Source organism: Pectinophora gossypiella, chromosome 6 (assembly GCF_024362695.1).
Source record: "Pectinophora gossypiella chromosome 6, ilPecGoss1.1, whole genome shotgun sequence".
Lineage (NCBI taxonomy): Eukaryota > Metazoa > Arthropoda > Insecta > Lepidoptera > Gelechiidae > Pectinophora > Pectinophora gossypiella.
The window spans coordinates 3,336,607-3,358,823 of NC_065409.1; the positions used below are offsets into that span (position 1 = coordinate 3,336,607).

Genomic DNA, 22,217 nt, shown 5'->3' on the forward strand with positions numbered 1-22,217 from the left:
TGGTCATTGTCATAAACCGGTGAAGTGGATTTTGATCAAGACGAAGTACGACGAGTAGTGAATCGATACGATATGTCATGAATGCCTGTATTTTCAGGCTAATCTCAATTTTCTTCGACGTACAATCAAAGAGCAAAAGTGCAGTCACTGAGCCCAGCGAATTATTTGTAAACAGTCTTGAAATTATGAACCATTAGATGTCGTAATTATAAAATTTCACGTTTTTGTAGGTGTTTTTTGTCTATTACAGAAACGACATGTAACCAGGAGGTCTTAAGTGCGACCAGTTAATTTATTACTTTGTAAGAAACTGGACTCTTACGGTCACGAGTACTAATATGTTTAAACTTTGAAACCATGTCACATTAACTTTTTGACAAATTAAACATTAAGTGTCCTTAAAGGTCAAATATGATAGTGCGACAGGGTTCTAAAGTGGATATATGATATTGCTCATGACTGTACACCTTATTGTAGATTGACCAAATTGTAGAGGATGTCGTTAGAAAGGGTTTAGAACGTCCTACTCTGACGGCGTGCATGAAATGATTAATGAATGTGGAGGAAGCAAGAGAAGTGTGTCAGGATCAACGCAAATGGAATTCCATAGTCCCTGCTTTTCCCGGTAGAAAATAGGCGCTTATTTGTGTATATATGTATGGTTTTACTCCCTTTTTTTTTTTTGACGTGACTTATTGTACATTTGCCGCAGATGGCATTAACTACTTGGCCGGACAAATGGGGAGCGCTGAAGGCTCTCACCCGGTACAACGTTTAAGACAACAGGCCTGAGGGTGCCCAGTTGGGCGCGAACCTCGGCTCAGGGCGTCGTCTGAGAGGAAAAATATTTGAAAGAATTAATCGACCCTAGTGGGTCGATAGCGATAAGCGCTGAATGAGGGAAATCGTCGACCACGCCGGCGGGGTCGGTATCGGGGTCCTAAAGAGTTTTACTCCCATGATCTGCATTTCTCTAAGAAATAAGAAGCCGCTTCATCAAGTATCATTCGCTTAGCTAGTAAAAAGACAGATGTGAAGAATGGTGTAGGATTCTATGTAGTTAGTAAGTAACTGATGATATTTTAATAGCAATGGTTATGAATGACGTTTAATATCGGTACAATACGACCTAATAAAACCGCCATCAATATGTACTTAATGTAGAGTCCGTTCTACGAAAGAATCAAAGAGGTCCCGGCCATGGCACGAGGATTATTAGTTCCATTACAATCCGTGACACGTAAAATATGCCGTGGAAGCCCAGTTGGTAGAACGCTTGCATCTCACTTTGAGGTCGCAGGTTCGAATCCAGCACACGCCTAAACCAATGATTGTCGAATTTGTTTTCGAATTCATGTTTGGATCACAACTGATTATCACGTGCTCAGCGGTGAAGGAAAACATCGTGAGGAAATCCCGAGAAACGCATTTTCGGAGGTATGTGACCCAACCTTCGCGGGTTGGAAGGTCAAACAGGCAGTCGCTTCTGTAAAAAACCGTACCTGTCAAATCTTCAGGTTAGGTAGCGGACCCTGTAAAAAACTGGATAATGCTAGGGAGATGATGATGATGATGACAATCCGCGTATATTTTACAGAAGCGAGTTTTTTATTTACGTACATTTTATTTTTCACTGGACTGACAGGCGCTTTATGGTAATATACTCATTCTTCTCAACTTTATTGTTTTATTTTAGCCGTCCTTGTTTAGTAAACGAAAAGAATCTACTTACTCGAATATTTCTTGTATTTTTCTACTAAAATAGACTTAGTACAACCACGTAAATCATGGTTCATATTTAATGCGGGTCGATAACTAGCTTTCCACCTGTTATACCTACAACCTCATTTCAAGGTCACGGCGTTCAAAAGGTAGTTTCAAAATGGATAATTTGATTATAAAATATTAAATATCCAAGTAGTTTAAAGCCGTAGTTACATAAAGATGACGCCTTGTTGGCATTTAGCGCTGAGTTTCAAACGCTAATTAAGTAACTGAGGAAAACCGAGCGTGTTTTTCATGGCATTGAAATTGAAACAGTCGTTGTTAGAAGCGCCGAGTGTTCGCGCGTCAACCACCTGATATGTTATCAACCTACTGATAAGGAGTACTGAAAATCGCTCTAACTCCTTGTTCAGTTCAGTACAGTGACTTGAATAGTTCAGTGTTCAAAATGACCCAGAATAATCTGGAAGTGGGTATGCGGTGCATAAAGTACATGCTGCTTTGTGTTACGGCTATATTTGTGGTGAGTTTACTTCTAACAGTGTTTTGTTATTCCGATTTTATGGTGAAATATTGGCTTTTGCGTCATCCGATACCTTTAAGTCTCGGATATTAAAAGTACAACCGCGAACGCAAGTTTAACCAGCACTTAAATAATTGTGTTCCATATTGCAGTACTTGTTTTCGCACTTGTACTAATTGTATTTATAGGCAATTTAATTTCAAGAGGGAGCATCTTGAAATCTGAAATCGTTTGAAATGTACAGATATTTACTGTCAACGAGCATAGTAACTACGTAGCGTAATATAAAACTATTAAATAAGCATTAAGGCCACCTATAATATCCCGAAGAAATAATTACCTAATCACAAAACCTACATGTCCTTCAACATAATAAAACACAAGTGGTCATACATCTAAAATTAGCACCATAAACTAATACTTTTCCTGAACGCTCAAAATATTTGGGTTCCGTACCGAAATGGTAATGGTATGGATGGGAGCCATCGGTACGACAATGCAGGACGGAAGGAGCAAGTCACAGGGACTGTAACCTGGAACCTGACGGAGGGCATCAGTAACTGTCAGTACTATTCAGAGGCGGAAGACAGGAGTCCTAGTATGGTTTTGTAAATAGACTACTCTGGGCGCCATCCCACTTGCGTCAGACAGAGTACTGCGGGGCGGAAGGCAAGAGGGAAACCACTGCCCTATTTTTCCCTAAAAAGTAGCATGGAAAATGCTGCAATGACAAGAGCGTGTTTCTTAGATTGACGATGACCGAAATGGTAATTAAAGATAAAGGAATCTTTACGCGATTTTGACAGTCATTCTCCCCTTATCTATATTTTGTAAAGATAAAATTCCAAAATAGTGAGTAATAAAAATTAAAAAATATGCTTGAATAACAGTTTACAAACAGACTTAGTTAACGTTTTCTGTACAAGGGCATTGTCTTTTTCAAACTGAATAATAAATAATAAAAAAAACAAAAAATATGAATATCTATTCATATTTTTTGTTTGCATTACGTCAACTTGTGTCATAGAATAAAGAACAATACTGCGTATAGAACGGTAACTCTACGCCCCGCACCAATTCGTATCAGAGCTAGATTTACCTCACCCCCTCTGGGTCTTATCGTAATCATAATCATTTTTTGGTAAGAATTATTACACGTAACACATTTGTTACCAATAAAGTTTCGTAGTAATAGGTAACATATACCTATTATACATATTACAGTAATTCTTATTTAGTATTAACAAAAAATATAATATACTTAGGTAATTACTTATAAATTATATTTTTTAAAGTAACAAACTCGTCATAAGAGTAGAATGTGAGCTCGATAGGCCATCGTTTGAGTCTGCTTTTAAAGCAAGTGAGCGAGAAAGCAGATGTGACATCCTCTGGGAGTCTCGTTTACATAGCTGTAAGCCGCTATCCTTACTCCTGTAAAGGCTCACGGTAAGAATCACATTTTTATGGAATGTCAGGGGTATGCCTGCGTTCTAGTTAATGTATATCGTTTACCCTAATATCGACTGATACATTACTATGCAAATGAACGTAACAACACTAGCTTATGTACTTTGACAGTTCGAATTCCTATTGCTTATTGAGACTTTTGTAAAATGTTCATGTTATTGTGATATAATCATGAACAAGTCGTTTCTAATTAATATTGAAAAGTATCGGCGTCCGAAGGACGTAATATACGATCCCGACGATCCTATTACTCTAGCCATATAGGCAGTAATTCTTTCAAATATTCTACTTTCTTTCTAATGTTAGGTAGGTACGGAACCATTGGTGTACACCTCGAAATCGTACTTGACCGGTTTTTTCCCTGCCACAGTATCAGAGGATCAAGTGGTAAAGTAATGTCTGTACTCACAGTGTAAGATAAGCTGGTATCGCATTGTTTGGTATCAAATGAGCCAATTCTCTGGAACTACTCGAATAGGTACGTACTTTTATTATGTAGTTTGTCGAAGGTAAGTAGTCGCAATGCAGTTGATACGTATGACGATGTGGAAATATTTTTAGGCACTGCGCAGGCATGCGATGTACGAACAGGGAGGTTAGCCAACTTGCAAACGATTTCGAAAAGCGACAATGACAGTCATAAAAATGGTGGCCTGTCACTCCTATTCTCATCATCTCCCTAGCATTATCCCGTTTACCACAGGGTCCGCTTACCTAACCTGAAGATTTGACAGGTCCGGTTTTTTACAGAAGCGATTGCCTGTCTGAACTTCCAACCCGCGAAGGGAAGACCAGCCCAATACAGATTAGGTCACATATCTCCGAAAATGCATTTCAAGAGAATGTGGGTTTCCTCACGATGTTTTCCTTCACCGCTAAGCACGTGATAATCCTTTATGATCCAAATATGAATTTGAAAATTCGATAATCATTGGTTTAGGCCAACTGGGTTATCACGGCTCCCACGCCTAGTGGTCCCGACAACGAGTCACCTTTAAATGTTATTTTATTTCTAAAATACGTTGGAAGCAAATGTCTGGTGATTGGCACTAAGCGGCATTAAGTGGGAAGGAATGATTGAGCATCATTTTAACTTAAAATACTCCGACAGAATAAGAGTGACCAGTCATTCTGAAGGTCACATAAAAATGTATTGGACTGACATGAAGTAACATGTGAATCTCATACATTTTTATCACTGTCACTGTCGATTTTCGTATTCGTTTGCAACTTGACTGAGACAGGGGTCTACAGGAGAAGAATATACTGTTAACTCACCACCCAAATCCGTAATGGGATGGGCAGAGTCACAAGTATTTCAAGGCAACTTGCAGCTTAACCAGTCTTAAGATGCAAAATTCAAATTCAAAATTCAAAAATATCTTTATTCAGTAGGTAACATAGTTACACTTTGAATCGTCAATTTTTACATAACCTGTATTCCTGTATAGCCGGGCAAAAGAAGCTGCAAGAATAACCTCGGCACAGGGCCCTAGACGTTCTTTATAAAAAATAAAAATAAACATAAAATATTGGTATACAATTGAGTAATTTAGCTGCCTAATATCAGTTCTCAGACAGTTAATACCGTGCATTCATATCTTCTAAATAATCACTAACTTTATAATAACCTTTTTTGTAAAGATTTGTTTAACTACTGTCTTAAAACAGTTGAAAGGCAAATTCTGAATGTCAATGGGAATCTTATTGTAAAAATGTATACATTGCCCCTTAAAAGATTTGATAATAATATGATGCACTAGCTTTTGCCCGCGACTTCGTCCGCGTAGCGTGTTATAAAAGAGAGATCTTTGTGTGTGTGGGAGTGTATGTCAATGCAGTTTAGATTTTTTCATACGACATTTTTTCCCCGCTAACTCCCATTTTTCAAAATACAGCCATAACTAAACTTAGGTATGCATGCATGCTAGATTAAAAACATCTACTCGTATCTTACGCGGTTTAGATTTTTTCATACAAATGTTTTTTCCCGCTAACTCCCGTTCCCGTGGGAATTTTGCAATACCTTGTTGCAACTAAGCTTTAAGTTTACTAAGGTACCTGCATGCCAAATTTCAAACGTCTAACTTGAGTGGTTTAGATTTTTCATACAAAAGGATTTCCCCGCTAATTCCCGTTCCCATGGGATTTCCGGGAATTCCTTTCTTAGTGCACCTTTACGGTACCTAAGCTACGCGGTCTCTTCCAAATTTCAAGTGCCTACGTTTAGCCGTTTAGTCTGTGCGTTGATATGTCAGTCAGTCAGTTTCTCCTTTTATATATTTAGAAGTTTAGATTAGATTAGATTTTTTTATACAAATGTTTTTTCCCGCTAACACCCGTTCCCGTAGGAATTTTGCAATTTAAGTTTACTAAGGTACCTGCATGTCAAATTTCAAACGTCTAACTTGAATGGTTTAGATTTTTCATACAAAAGGATTTTCCCGCTAATTCCCGTTCCCGTGGGAATTTCGAGAATTCTTTTCTTAGTGCACCTCTAAGGTACCTAAGGTACCTGCATGCCAAATTTCAAACGTCTAATTTGAGTGTTTTAGATTTCTCATACAAAAGGATTTTCCCGCTAATTCCCGTTCCCGTGGGAATTTCGGGAATTCCTTTCTTAGTGCACCTCTACGGTACCTAAGGTACCTGCATGCCAAATTTCAAACGTCTAACTTGAGTGGTTTAGATTTTCCATACAAAAGAATTTTCCCGCTAATTCCCGTTCCCGTGGGAATTTCGAGAATTTCTTTCTTAGTGCACCTCTACGGTACCTAAGGTACCTGCATGCCAAATTTCAAACGTCTAATTTGAGTGTTTTAGATTTTTCATACAAAAGGATTTTCCCGCTAATTCCCGTTTCCGTGGGAATTTCAGGAATTCCTTTCTTTGGCACCTCTACGGTACCTAAGGTACCTGCATGTCAAATTTCAAACGTCTAACTTGAGTGGTTTAGATTTTTCATACAAAAGGATTTTCCCGCTAATTCCCGTTCCCGTGGGATTTCCGGGAATTCCTTTCTTAGTGCACCTCTACGGTACCTAAGGTACCTGCATGCCAAATTTCAAACGTCTAATTTGAGTGTTTTAGATTTTTCATACAAAAGGATTTTCCCGCTAATTCCCGTTCCCGTGGGAATTTCGGGAATTCCTTTCTTAGTGCACCTCTACGGTACCTAAGGTACCTGCATGCCAAATTTCAAACGTCTAATTTGAGTGTTTTAGATTTTTCATACAAAAGGATTTTCCCGCTAATTCCCGTTCCCGTGGAATTTCCGGGAATTCCTTTCTTAGTGCACCTCTACGGTACCTAAGCTACGTCTCTTCCAAATTTCAAGTGCCTACGTTTAGCCGTTTAGGCTGTGCTTTGATATGTCAGTCAGTCAGTTTCTCCTTTTATATATTTAGATTACATATTTAGAAGATATTTCCGTCATACATGATTTCTATGTAACTTTAACCATTAAGGCTGCTCACGCGACGGAAGCTTAAAAAATAGAGTAACTTCTCCCGTTTTCCCAAAATTTCCCTTCACTACTCTGCTCCTATTGATTGTAGCGTGATGAAAAGTATACTATTACCTGCCCAGGAGTATGAAGAATAATTGTACCAAGTTTCATTAAAATCCGTCCAGTAGTTTTTGTTTCTATAAGGAACATACAGACAGACAGACAGACAGACAGACAGACAGACAGACAGACAGACAAAAATTTTACTGATTGCATTTTTGGCATCAGTATCGATCACTAATCACCCCCTGATAGTTATTTTGAAAATATATTTAATGTACAGAATTGACCTCTCTACAGATTTATTATAGTATAGATAGATATGATGTAGATACTGTACAGTGGTCGCATAGTGTGGATGGAAATTGAAATATGCATCAGCGTGGATACTGGATACCCACGTGTATAAAGGATATAAAGGGGGAAATACATATAAGAGGAAAAAGTTAGTTACTTTTCGGAATAACAACGTTTTATCCTTATTATTATGACCATGGCGGTCTCATGCAGTGGTAGGTTATATCAAATAGATGCTTATGATTTTTTTTACGTGTCTTATTGTATATTTGCCGCATATCGCGGCATTAAATTTTCCGGCCAAGTAGTTAATGCCATCTGCGGCAAATCTACAATAAGTCACTATATGCCCGGAGATACCTATTTTGTAATTTACAATCCTGTAGTTTGGTTTTTCTAAACTGCAATCTGAAGCATAAAGCGGTTTTTCTCTTTATTCTAAGACTTGTTTATGACTTGATGATTCTCACGCGTTCACACAGAATTTCACTGCGTTGCCATAAAATAGCTCCCCCGCTCGCAACAATTGCGGGCATCTGTGTAAAGAGAGCTTAATATTTGTAATAACAAGTAAACTAAACACGTGAGCAGCTAAAATAGTAACATACTCAGGTTACATGACTCATTTGGTACGGCCTGCTTTATTCATTCTGGTTCTGGTAGAGCAGCAAAGTTCCTAACCCTAAGCACACCCCGGACACTTCATACAAACAACCTTGTTTTACACAGACAATACACATTGACATTATCGTACAGACGCATCTGTGTGTGTGACGTCTAACGCCATACGAATTAAGTCTAGACCCAGGACTAAACTGTGTTCGAAGGGGGGTGAGGTAAACCTAGCTCATCCGCAGGTGGGGAGCGGAGAGTTGCCGCTCTATACGTAGTATTATTCCTTATTACATGCTAATAGTAAGTAAAAACAAACTGTACCAAATGAGTCATGCTACTATCTGAGGAACACTTATTTGTTTGGACATTGTACTTTGTAATTTAGTTTCATAAGTCATTTGTTCAATAAACGTTGAAGTATTTACATTGGTTCTTCGTATAAACTAGTACGAGAGGCTGCGTGTTATGCGGTTTTGTGTAATAACACATATTACATAGCATCACGCCTGTTTTCCCAAAGGGGTAGGCAGAGATGTATAATACAGTAGTAGTATATACTCCCATTCCTCGCCAGTTATGTTTCACATGTGCTTTTTTGATAGATATATCTATACCTATATGAAAAATAACATGTAAAAAAAAAAATCTCCGAAAAATAAGACGATTATGTGCTTTGGAAGGCACGTTAAGCCGTTGGTTCCGGTTACTAGTTACTCATGTAAGTACGTGAGCCATGTCAGGGCTTCTCGAGGTTGACTAATAACCCTGACACCAGGTTTTCTGAGATGGATCGTCCGTCTCACAACCGACACGACAGAAGTTGTCTTCTAATTAATTGTGACCTTGCCACCCCATTAGGGATATCGGGCGCGAATATTATGTAATAATAATGCATGTAGTAACGGCCTCCGTGGTCCAGTGGCTGAGCGTTAAGCTCACGATCCGGAGGTCCCGGGTTCGAATCCCGGTGGGGAAAAATCACAAAAACACTTTGTGTTCCCTAATTTGGTTAGGACATTACAGGCTGATCACCTGATTGTCCAAAAAGTAAGATGATCCGTGCTTCGGAAGGCACGTTAAGCCGTTGGTCCCGGTTACTACTTACTGATATAAGTAAGTAGTCGTTACACGAGCCTTTGGCGCCTTTGGCTGCTTAATAGTAACCCTGACACCATAGTTGATGGGGTTGGTAATTCAGAGAGAGAGAGAGAGAGAGAGAGAGAGAAATGTTTATTTTGCAAAACTGCACACACAAAAATCAAGCAAAAAACAAATAAGAAGAAGAAAAAAAACAGTAAGATCTTACAATAGAAACCTCACAACCCACACGATAGAAGAAGAAGATAATGCATGTTATTATAGTTGATATAGTCATAGTTGTTGAATAAACTAAACGATTCAAAGCAAGGTCAGTGTTGCGGCGAGCGGTTTATCAATATTATTGATTTTTCACCCTCCAACGAGTACAAGCAATGCTACGGCTATTATAATATAACTAAGGCTCGAACCACACAGGTGTACGCGGAAGATACTATTTGCGATTTTAAATAGCGCTCAAGCGAGACAAATATGCGAGCACATTTATAAAATTAGAGTGGCACAACGGGCTATGAAGCGCGCCATGTTAGGCGTCCACCTGGGGCCTGTTTAATAAAACTTACAATTGTAAATTACAATGACAATTTGATGTACATTGCGGAGTGTGCGATCACGAATATTTTGCAGTTTCATATGAGCTACGTAATAAACACCAAATTGTCGTTGTAATTTACAATTGTAAGTTTTATGAAACAGGCCCCTCGTAGATCGTATACCAAACGAAATTCGGCAACGCACTAAACTCAAACATGTACAGTCATGAGCAATATCATGTACCCACTTTAGAACCCTGTCGCACTATCATATTTGACATTTAATGAGACTTACGGTTTAATTTGTCAAAAAAGTTAATGTGACGTGGTTTTAAAGTGAACACATATTAGTACTCGTGACCGTAGGTATACGAATCGCTAGGCTTACGTGGAGATGGGCAGGATACTTGAAAAGACGGGAAGACAACAGGGGCCTGTTTAATAAAACTCACAATTGTAAATTACAACGACAATTTGATGTTCATTGCGTAGCTAATATGAAACTGCAAAATATTCGTGATCATACACTCCGCAATGTACATCAAATTGTCATTGTAATTTACAATTGTAAGTTTTATTAAACAGACCCCAGATGGACTAAGGCTGTTACTGAATGTTGGCCAAGGGATGGTATGCGATATCAAGGCTCCTGAAACGAGAGCGCACCGTATAGACTTTGTATAGATTCTCGCTAAGACCACGAAACGCATTCGCTTCCCTTATGTTCGCTACATAAACACATAATCTGCCTATATACGTCCCACTGCTGGGCACAGGCCTCATGTTCGCTACCGGACTGAACTACAGTACTACCGAAGTCTATAAATTATGTAATAGAAATTGGATTTAAAAGAAAGAAAAGAAAGGAAAGCATGAAACAGTAGGACTAGGGCCCTGTGCTGGAAGGTTTTCTGGCCACGTCTTTCCAATTTTTTAATTTTGGACCGCATTTCCCGCAGTATCTGTATGACTTGAGCTTATATAAAAGCAGCTTATATCCAAAGTGCCCGGTTTGATTCTCGATCGCTTCTATTTAGGAACAATGAACTTTTGTAGTATAAATCCTTATAAGTAAATACATATTACATTACGTACATAGGAAGCAAGTCTCTACTTGATATTAACTCAGAATCTTGTGCTGAAGCATTCCCCTCAGTATTCGTTACGATGTCACTAACACCCTGTATTTAGTGTTCTTCATTAATATGTATCTAGCAAGTTCTGACCTCCTTTTGCATACCACACTACACTTGCTGTTGCAAGTGCACTCTGTGGTTTTTTTTTTGTTATTTATACTGTTACAAAGAATATAAACTCACAAACCTACTATACCTTTTTATAAAGATTAGTATTGATTTTTTACTACCCCGATACCGATCCCGCCGGCGTGGTCATGATTTCCCTTAATCAGCGTTTATCGCTATCGACCCTCTAGGGTCGATTAATTCTTTCAAATATTTTTTCTCTCAGACGACGCCCTGAGCCGAGGTTCGCGCCCAACTGGGCACCCTCAGGCCTGTTGTCTTAAACGTTGTACCGGGTGAGAGCCTTCAGCGCTCCCCCTTTGTTAATGGCATCTGCGGCAAATCTACAATAAGTTACGTCAAAAAAAAGTATTGATTTTACGTGTAGCGGTTCACTGCTAAAATAGCGGGTGGGTAAGTAAATATAGCCTTATGGATTGCCATCAATTGACACGGCAGTTAAAACAACTTACTTAGTAAATACCTTTGTTCAACCTATCACGTGTTTTAGACGTAGTTTCACGTACTTTGCACGTGTCGTTACCGTTTATACATACTTCCGGCAAAGTACGTTTGAGGCTAAACTACTTACAATAAATCACGGTAAAACAAAAATGATTGACAGTGGTTTGACACATGTGATGTACGCGATGAGTTTACATAATAGGTAATAAAATACAAGCCACAATAAAACGCCTTTCTGAAACACCTCGTAATAGGATAGTTACAATCCGGATGAAAATTCGTGGTCTCAATTTTTTTCCGGAATGAAATTAATTAGGGATTTTCCCAGACTACTTTCCAGGGGAAGAAAAATTTGCCCGTGGTACTACTGGTAGTACGAAAAACGTCTAGGGCCCTGTGCCGACGTTTTTCTTGCAGCTTCTTTTCCCCGGCTATACAGGTTGTGAGAAGCTGCAGTAGTTTTAGGCGGATGAGACGTTCGTTATGTAAAAATTGACGATTCAAAGTGTAACTATGTTACCTACTGAATAAAGATATTTTTGAATTTGAATTTGAGTAGCACGGGCAAAAAAACGCGCTACGCTACTATGGCGCTGTACAAAAACGTGATAATTATTGCCCATTTACCTACTCATTACTCGGTTAGATAAATTATTCAAAACTACATTGTAAAATAAAATAAATAAATAAATAACAGCAGAAGTATATATAAAAATAATTGTTGCTTGATATTTCGATCACATTATGTATAGAGTTAACAGCCTCCGTGGTCTAGTGGTTAGAGCGTAAGGCTCACGATCTGGAGGTCCGGGTTCGATTCCCGATGGGGACATTGTCGAAATCACTTTGTGAGACTGTCCTTTGTTTGGTAAGGACTTTTCAGGCTTGAATCACCTGATTGTCCGAAAAAGTAAGATGATTCCGTGCTTCGGAGGGCACGTTAAGCCGTTGGTCCCGGCTATTAGCCGTAAAAAACGCCTCCACCAACCCGGATTGGAGCAGCGTGGTGGAGTATGCTCCATACCCCCTCCGGTTGATTGAGGGGAGGCCTGTGCCCAGCAGTGGGACGTATATAGGCTGTTTACGTACGTACGTACGATGTATAGAGTTATGTTGCTGCCTAATTTGCTTCTCTTTATTGTGATCAGAAGAATAATGGATGGAAGATGTGTTATGCCCTTGTGTCTGAAAGTTGCAAAATATGTCTGTTATCCATAAAATTAGAAAGTTAAACAAAGAACCATCTTTACAGCGCCATCTATATTGTTTTTGTGGAACGTAGCCTGGAAAGGCCTTCATTAAAAGAATTTATGTGCTAGACAATTGTGAACCATATTATTATTCCCTATAGCGACTTACATAGAACGTTATAAGTTTAGCATACCGTAGGTATACCAACATACACTATGCAAATTGGATTCACATTAATCGTAATACCTTTAATCCGGAAATGGCTTCGCATTATTGTAAAATCAATACACGACGCCGCTGTATTAGGATAACATTCGATTTATTACAGAAAAACAAAATATACTCGCTCTCGTAAAGCCTATCGCCACATTTCGGCAGAAGACAATATGGATAGGATATTAAGGGCGATGGATAGTATCCGGTGTGTCGCCCAAATAAATAGATCGTATGCCTCATCTCAAGGGCACACGATATCCCTGTGAAACGTGTAAGTGGTGACACCTCCTTACTAAGCAGATACTGCTAGAAGCTGCGGTCAATTCGTAGTACACTTCCTCAATCCTGCCAACATTTATAAAGTTGACATAACTATCGTATTGTGACTGGCAAGAGAGGCGTGGATCCTTGGAGTGTGGGATTTCATTTGCACCACTTTCTTTTAAATCAAATGTGTTTGTTCTTAATGCCATTCCTCCTTATAAGGAAGTTACCAAAGTGCCAACGGTGCAACGAGTTCACCCAGAAGGTGCCTATTCAGTCTTGCCTTAAAGCAGTGGCGGCTCTAAGTTGGTGCTAGGTGTGCCACCAAGACTGGTCCACCCTGGCCGCTAACTACATCGGGATAGATTGCGGCCACATAAAACTCACTGGATGGCTGTAAACAAAATTTTTAATAGATTTAATTAGGTAAATTTCGGTGGCCGCAAACTACTGGAAAAAAAATGTATTTTAAGGGGCTGAGGGGTGCCACTTTGAGGTCTCGAACCACCTAAATATTTTGCTATTGCCGCCATTGCCTTGAAGGAACACAAGTTTTAAAAGGGAACACCGATGGCAGAAGTGCATTTCACTCGTTGGCCGTACGCATTACAAAAGATGAAGCGAATTTGCTTGGTGCGAATTTTGGGTATCTCAACCAGGCATGCGTGATAGCCCGCCGTACGTTTGGTGGTCCCCAGGTAGAAATGCCTGAGCGGAATAAGTTTATGGAAGGTCTTAGGTAGGGTAAAAACCGATAACAGGGTTTCCAATTGTGCTTTTCACGGGTCTTAGTGCATGAAGTTTAAACTCGACCTATATTATCCCCAGCTGACGTCAGCACTGATCATATCCGTGGGCACGACGATCTACGCCATCTACTACGATGTCTCCCTGTTCCTGGACGACAAGTTCTTCTCGCCTGCAACCTTCATCATCGTCATCGGGATCATCATGTTGTTCGTGTCGCTCTTCGGCTGCGTCGGCGCACTAAAGGAGAGCACCTGCTTGGTTAATATTGTAAGTATCTGGTTTAGTTTATCCACCCCTTTTTCTAAAACTAGCAATGAATATCGTTTTTCAATTGCTTTATTTTGGATTATCGGAAGACATTCGTACTATTTTGTTCAGACTTCGTAAATAGATAATTCCACCTTTGAATCGTCAATTTTTACGTAACGAACGTCTCATCCGCCTAAAACTACTGCAGCTTCTCACAACCGATAAGATGAAGCCTTACTCTTCTTCTGTGTCTGCCATATTTGTCAGGCCATGTCAGGGCTTCTGGAGACTCAATAGCAAGCTTGACACCAGGGTTGATGTGGTCATTGATCTCACAATCATAAGCCATTCTAGAGAAGTAGAAGAATTGCCGCGGACGAGTTTATCCGTCCCAGCGTAATTTGCCTTAAGGGACTACTAGATATTTCGTTGCCTGACAGGGAGAACCACGTACCTAAGCTCCTTTTTTGATGTGATTTTTGTTAACAAAACCTTGCTAGTTTCTCTTCTTCCTCAAATTCTTTAATTGGGATGTAGGGCTATAATAACAAATTTCCGCTCCTCGCGATCTTATGCAGCTTCTGTAGCTTGCTCCCATGGCATGCCGAGGGTTTCCAACTCTCGGCCCACCGAGCGTCGCCAGGTTTCTTTGAGTTGCCCCCTAGTTTCAACACTGGTAAAAAAATATGGACTCAATTATTACATGGAATTGAATTTAATTAAAAGAAATCGAGATTTTGTTGAAAAAAATGGCATTGACGAGTTTTACTATGAGGCGACGATTTGCAAGTTTAACCCTTTTCTCTTCAGTTTGCAGTGATCCTGACATTGGTGCTGGTGCTGGAGTTAGCAGCCGCTGTGACCGCGTACGTGTTACGGGCCCAGGTCGAAGATATCCTGGATGAGAATCTGAGGACTGCCCTGCCTTACTACTATGAGAAGCCCGAGATTGAAGCCGCCTTTGACTTCATCCAGAGCAGGGTAAGATTCTTAACGTCGTCATCATCTTCCTCGCGTTTTGTTCTTGTCATTCGATGTTTGTTCTTTATTTAAGTAAATTGTCATCTCTTAATGAAAAAGAATCAGTTATAAAAACACGATTTGGTACAGTCCTGCAATCTAGCACAATGTTGATATTTTTTTTATCAATCTATAATACTTTGTATAGATAAACAGGCTTTCTTTAGCCACAAAGAAAAAAAAATTAAGTAGGAACAATTTTATTTGTAGATAAGTGTTTCAATGTAATATTATCATGATTTTATTGTAGTCACGTATTTCTTATTTCTTCGTATTATCTAGGTACTTACTTAAGTACCTAACTAGGTGCCTACTTACTTTCGTGATAGTAGTGTCCCGGATTTGAATATGTGCTCGGGTCCTAAACTACTTAGGTAATTCGACTACATGTTTGGGTCACAGATGGTTTTACCATGTGATTTCCAAGATTATGTGCCCGGTTAATGGCAATAGACTCGTACAAGTGACTTAAACATAGCTGGCAAAAGTAGGTGTATATATACTAACCTGCCCCTTATGGGATACCTGATGTTACATTATGTGATTTGTGTACTTAGATCAATATAGCCAGTCATACATATATGTATTGATGGATAACGATAACGATATCATATCGGAAAACGCTTTACTTATTTGTCTACTGCGCAAAATGTACCCATAACACAATGTAATTCCTAATGGGGTGAGCAGAGCCACAAGTAAATAGAAGATAACTTGCATGAACTTTTGTTTGAGGAGCTCGGTGGCGCAGCGGTTAACGCGCTCGGCCTGCGATTGTTGAAGTAAAGCAACTTTCGCAAAGGCCGGTCATAGGATGGGTGACCACAAAAAAAAAAGTTTTCATCTTTAGCTCCTCCGTGCTTCGGAAGGCACGTTAAGCCGTTGGTCCCGGCTGCATTAGCAGTCGTTAATAACCATCAATCCACACTGGGCCCGCGTGATGGTTTAAGGCCCGATCCATCCATAGGGAAGGCCCGTGCTCCAGCAGTGGGGACGTTAATGGGCTGATGATGATGATGATGATTGCATGAACTTTTGTTACGAAGTCCTATCAAGTTAGAAAGTAATCTTATGTAGGTTTTCATGGTTATTTGCGTCATTCAGATTACTAAGGTCGATTAATTATTTCAAATATTATCCTCTCAGACGACGCGTCCCTCCTACTTTTTTTATAAACGTAATTTACACGTACTTGTGAGTAACTTGTAGCTTGTGAACATGTAGACTTGTAAGTTTTGATTAACACGGCACTGTGCCGAAAAAGTTCAGGGATTGTAAAATATACTTTTAAATATTGACACTTGTAACTTGTAATTTACATGTGTAGATTTGATGAACAAATTCTTGTACTTAATAATGAAAATTTTTACAAGAAAATTCTTGTAATAGGTACAGGGCTTGTAAGTTTTGATAAACAGGGCACTGGTGTCATCTTATACTTGTACCATTCCAGCTGAACTGTTGCGGGGTGGACCAGTACGAAGACTGGAGGGACGTGAGCCACCCGAACGGCATTACGGGCATCAGCATTAACAACATCACCGTCCCCAACTCCTGCTGCGCGGAGACCCAGTTCGTCAGCGAGCTGGCTGTGGAGGAGTGCACCAAGCTGTACGCCAAGGGGTGCCTCCCTAGAGTCATCTACATCGTCTACCAGAGCGCTGGCCTCATTGGCGCCGGAGCTATGACCATCGCTTTCATCCAGGTTCGGCTCTTTTCGTAGTACTCTTCTGGGACTGCAACGCAACATACTTGGCCACAAGATTGTTAATCCTGAGGATAACTGCCAATTTCTCACATCAGATGTCATTTTTGACAGTTCCCCATACTATATTAACGTTTAACTGCAAGTCTCATATCCCCATTTAAACGCGATAAGAACCCGTTATTATGTGCTTTAATTGCAAGTACTTTAAAAAACCTTACCTGTGTTAATTTTTCAGGTTATCGGCATCGTGTTTTCGTTCTCCCTGGCCAGTTCTATCAGGAAGGCCAAGTCGGAGCGCGCGCGCAGGAAGTGGGAGATCCAGGAGCGTATGATCAACGCATACACCTCCTTGAACCCTGAGAATGAGAAGGCGGCTCCCGTCATTTACGTCCCGTTCCACGGTCAGACCACCGCTTAAAGAGGCTCAATGTTAAAGCCATTGCCAGTCCTTTAAAACGACTAGATTTTTTTTGATAGGTGCGTTAAACATACTTTAAGGTATTTAGTAAATAAAGACTATTTGGTTATAAAAAAAAAGTGCCTGTAGAGAAGAAAAACAAACGCTCGGCCTGTGAAGGAACTCTTATTACCCTTATGACTAATATTTTTCTTCACGATGAGTAAATCAAAGCTTGATGTACACATAGGCGGAAAAGCAGGACAAGCAGGCTGCGTGGGATTGGTATGAAACAGCAATTTCATAGAAAATTACGTAGTATTATTGTTTGTTTTAAATCCCTCTTGCCTTCCGCCCCGCAGTACCCTGTCTGACGAGAGTGGGATGGCGCCCAGAGTAGTCTATTTCAAAGCCGTACTAGGACTCTTATTCTCCGCTTCTGGATAGTACTGACTGTTACTGCTGCCCTGTCAGGTTACCATGGTTACGCAATTTACTATTAGATTACACGATCTTGGTCACCGCGCCCGCGACCTTGACCTTTGAGCAGGATGGATTGGCAAATGTAATAAACGCTTTAAGATAAAATTTCGCGCCCATCGGCGGCTCAATTTCTAGTTCTGTGTGCAACAAGCAAGCGTCACTTGGGTTTCTTTTCAGCAGGAACTTTTACGTCAGTTTTATTTTGGACAGACATGAGAAACATGTTTTAAGTTTACGCGTATATTATCATAATTAAAACACATAATAACGGGTTCTTACCGCGTTTAAAATAGAGATATGAGACTCCCGATATTAAAGAAAGAGTGTATATGTCTGCCCGTTGAAAATTATGGATCTACCTACTCCACTCCAATCTCATCAGTCATCCCGTGATCATGGCACTTGCAACAGTGTCGAAATATCGGGAGTCTCATATCCCTATTTTTAAACGCGGTAAGAACCCGTTATTATGTGTTTTAATTATGAGAAACATGCTGTCAAGATAGATAAACTTAAATTAATTAAATGTACTAAGTATAAAAAGTGAGATCACCAATGTTATCAATATTTTTAAAGGTTTTGTAGGTACTTATTAAAATTAGGTTTGCTGTGAACATAACTTCACCTAACGGGGTTACCTACCCTTCTTTCCTTTTCGGCGGATAAAAAAGTGACAGATATAGCTTATAATTATGAGATTAAACGAACTTACCTATATGAGAAGTTCTATCTTAATTATACGAAGCTCCTTGTTCGAGATGGGGACTCCCTCCCTACAATTTTAATATTCCGCTCTAAAGTCTCTACAGGTGACAGAGTTGTCCATGAAACATGCTAACATAATGACATTAGTTGACAGGTGCGTTCAGAAAGCGGGAAACGAAGCTTTGAAAATTGTGACGATCCTGGAGCATAAGACGTAGACTACATTGAAAACCGTCTCGAACAAGGAGCGAGTATAATAAAATTAGATGATGTCTGCAGGAATCAGCACCACTGTGGCCTAAATAATAACATTAAAAACTATATTATTTTTGTAGCAATATATTCATTTGTGGTCGTATAATGAGTCTACTAGTCTGAAGGTTTAATCGAAGACCAACTCATTGCTGTAAGTTTTTCCTGTTTATACGACATGCCGTAATGACTGTACTCCGTACATGTACTAAATGAGTCATTATATATAAACACAGACTAAGACATTTATTTTTAAGTATGGAACATTAAATACTTGTTAATATAATAGTTTAGTTATGTTCTACAATCCTAAGGGTACAGATATGCATGCTTATTTAGTGTCCTGCTCATAAACTCTATTTTGAAGCAGTCGCCGTAGCCGAAATCGGCTGGATCACATCACTATTGGCGTGTTCATAAACCGACAGTCGAGCGAACCTTACCATACCCTATTAATTAGAGTTAAAGAGCAATCAGCTACAGTGAGAAGTGGTACAAAAAATCATTCAACACAAAAAAAATGTTTATGAATTTATCTGTATTTGTAATTGTTCCATTGTTTTACATCCTTTTTTTTTTTAAATACGTACTCGTTTTAATTTTATCAAAATATATTTATTTATAAATTCTACAATGTTAAAACAAATCGAAAAGAAATGGCAACTATGATGGTATATTCGCAAAAATTATATCGCAGCATTCTTTAAAAATATCGATAATATTTCTAGTTCTAAAAATGTATTTTGTATATAAAACTAGTTATTCAATGCATATAATATGTATGTATTTATATTTATAAGGTCATTACTTACCTGTAATAAAAAGTATAAAAAAGGTGTGGTTTTATTTCGTAATCAATTGTTCTTGGACGAATGATACCTACAAGATGCTTTAAAACGTTTTATAAGGAAACCCACATACCTACCCGAGAAATGGGTTTCGATTAAGAGGTACCTAGGTATGTGACGAATGAGTAGGTATATTATAAATAATTATATTAAAATAGTTTTTAAAGTACCTATACCTGGTTAGTGACAACGTAACGAATACTGAGGGGGATAATTCAGACCATGATTCCGAGTTGATATCAAGTGGAATTGAAAATTTTAGTGTTTTTTTTTATTATTTTCAGTTCCATACTTTCGCGACGGAACATTCCACTTGATAACTACTCAGAAACATGGTGTGAATCAAAGTTTTCGTTACGACGTCACAAACATCCTGTATGTGTTTGATTGATATGAAACTTCGGTCAAGTGGTTGGTTAATGCCATTTGCGGCAAATCTACAATAAGAAAAGATTGATAAAATACTTATTTTTATAGTTGCTTTTTATAAAGATCCTCAGCGTAGAGACATAGTTTAGATCCTTTTGACGCACAATGACCAATAATACAATGGTTTTTTTCGCAATATGACACATTCGCATATTGACCTATTAGCATTTCTACTAAAACGCAAAATGACGCGTACGTGAAAAGACGTATACGTATAATGACTAACGGAAAATTCGAGTTTAGACATACACGCAAAACGTCCAAAACGCATAATGACGCATTAGCAAAACTAACAATACGCATAATGACCAATACCAAATCATTTATTGTCATTAAACATGTTGTTGATTTATATATACAGGTTAAGCTAAGCGGTAAGCAAGGTAGGTTGAAAATATGTTGAAAATATTCTATGCATGAATAACCAGATAACGATAAGTTATCTATAAGCCGATAAGGCGACTAGGTAGAATGACTTCATTGCAAAAATAGGTATCTACGTTTTGGTTCGATTTCGGTAGCTCCGTATATTTTGTTGATAACAGGACTTTCCCGGCAACGTTCCTCATATACAATACAGATGGCGCTGTAAAGTTTCCTTCGTTTAACCTTCTAATTTCATAGATAACTTACAGTCATGTGCATCTTTTATTATTGGGTATAAATGATGACCCTTTTTATTACACCCCGGCACAATTATATTTTCCACCCATTATTATTCTGATCAAAATAAAGGGAAGCAATATAGGTAGCAACATAATTCTATACGTACATAATGTGATCCTTTCAAGCAACAATTATTTATTGTATCTTTGTATAATTATGTACTAGAGGAATGAGAAATTATCACGTTAAATCTCGACAGCGCCATCTATATTATTTTTGGAGAAAGTAGCCTGGAAAGTACCTCATAGCACAAGTACCTCATGGCAAGTACCTTAGGCATTGACGTACGAATTACGATAAATAATCATAAACTGCCTATATACGTCCCACTGCTGGGCACAGGCCTCCCCTCAATCAACCGGAGGTGGTATGGAGCATACTCCACCACGCTGCTCCACTGCGGGTTGGTCGATAAATAATAATAGGTATATTTTGTTGTGGTGTTATTGCACTAGTAGCATACATTGTTTTAAATTTACGCGGTTATTATCATAATTAAAACACATAATAACGGGTTCTTACCGCGGTTAAAGTAGGAATATGAGACTCCCGATATTTCGACACTGTTGCAAGTGCCATGATCACGGGATGACTGATGAGAAACGGGAGTCTCATATTCCTACTTTAACCGCGGTAAGAACCCGTTATTATGTGTTTTAACTAGTAGCATATATGGATGTGATTAGATAAGTAAATTATGACTAGTTATGACGCCCAGAACGATGAAAAATAGAAAACTCATTAGGTAATTTTACTAGGTATACTTTTTTACCTTTGGTGGGTTTGCTCTTAGCCCCAGACTTGCTCGAAGGCATTGACGAGGCCTAAGATGGAGCGACTCCCTTCAATCAACAGCAGAGTGTATGGAGCATACTCTACCACGCTGCTCAACTGCGGGTTGGTGGAGCTGTTTTACGGCTAATAGCCGGGACAGGATAACGAGCTTTCCGAAGGACGAGATTGAGATTGACTCGGTTGATTGAGTGGAGGCCTGTGCCCAGCAGTGGGACGTATATAGGCTGTTTATGTATGTAGGTACACTAACGTTCCAAGAAAGACCAAACCGGTAAGTAGTTAATACTATATGCACACGTACACACGTGTATTATACTTACACAAGTTTCTTTAGAGAATAAGAATAAGTCACTTTAAAAAAAGAACAAACAAAAGGAACGGAATAAAATGCGTACTTTCCCATTTGTAACCTTTTTTTACAAGCAAGAATGGAATTACCCCGCTGCCCCGTTCCTCCCGCTCTGCTTACCCCGGTGGGAATATGCGTGAGTTTAAGTATGTAGGTATTGGCTGGATCTGAAAGAGATCTCAAATGTGTAAATCTTGTTTTTTATCTTGTATATAGCCTACAGTTAAAAACCGCCCATTACTTTACATTTCATCATAATCTGTCTTATGACATCGATAACAAGTGAAGGTTGTATACCATCTACTTACCGCGATAGGAATGAGTTTATAGAAATCTTAAGGTTATAATAACATTAAACAGCCTAATACGTCATAAGTCCCATTGTTAGGCACACACGTCCCCTCAAACAACCGCAAC

At 39.0% G+C, this 22,217-nt stretch overlaps 1 protein-coding gene across 1 annotated transcript; it reads left to right on the forward strand.

The window, feature by feature from the left end:
* Positions 1-2,033: 2,033 nt before the first annotated feature.
* LOC126367364 (CD63 antigen-like) lies at positions 2,034-19,349 on the forward strand. Its single transcript, XM_050010861.1, has 5 exons — positions 2,034-2,248; positions 13,978-14,166; positions 14,959-15,129; positions 16,622-16,873; positions 17,112-19,349. Exons 1-5 carry the CDS (start codon positions 2,174-2,176, stop codon positions 17,292-17,294), a joined length of 870 nt encoding a protein of 289 aa, XP_049866818.1. The 5' UTR covers positions 2,034-2,173; the 3' UTR covers positions 17,295-19,349.
* The last annotated feature ends 2,868 nt before the right edge of the window (positions 19,350-22,217 follow it).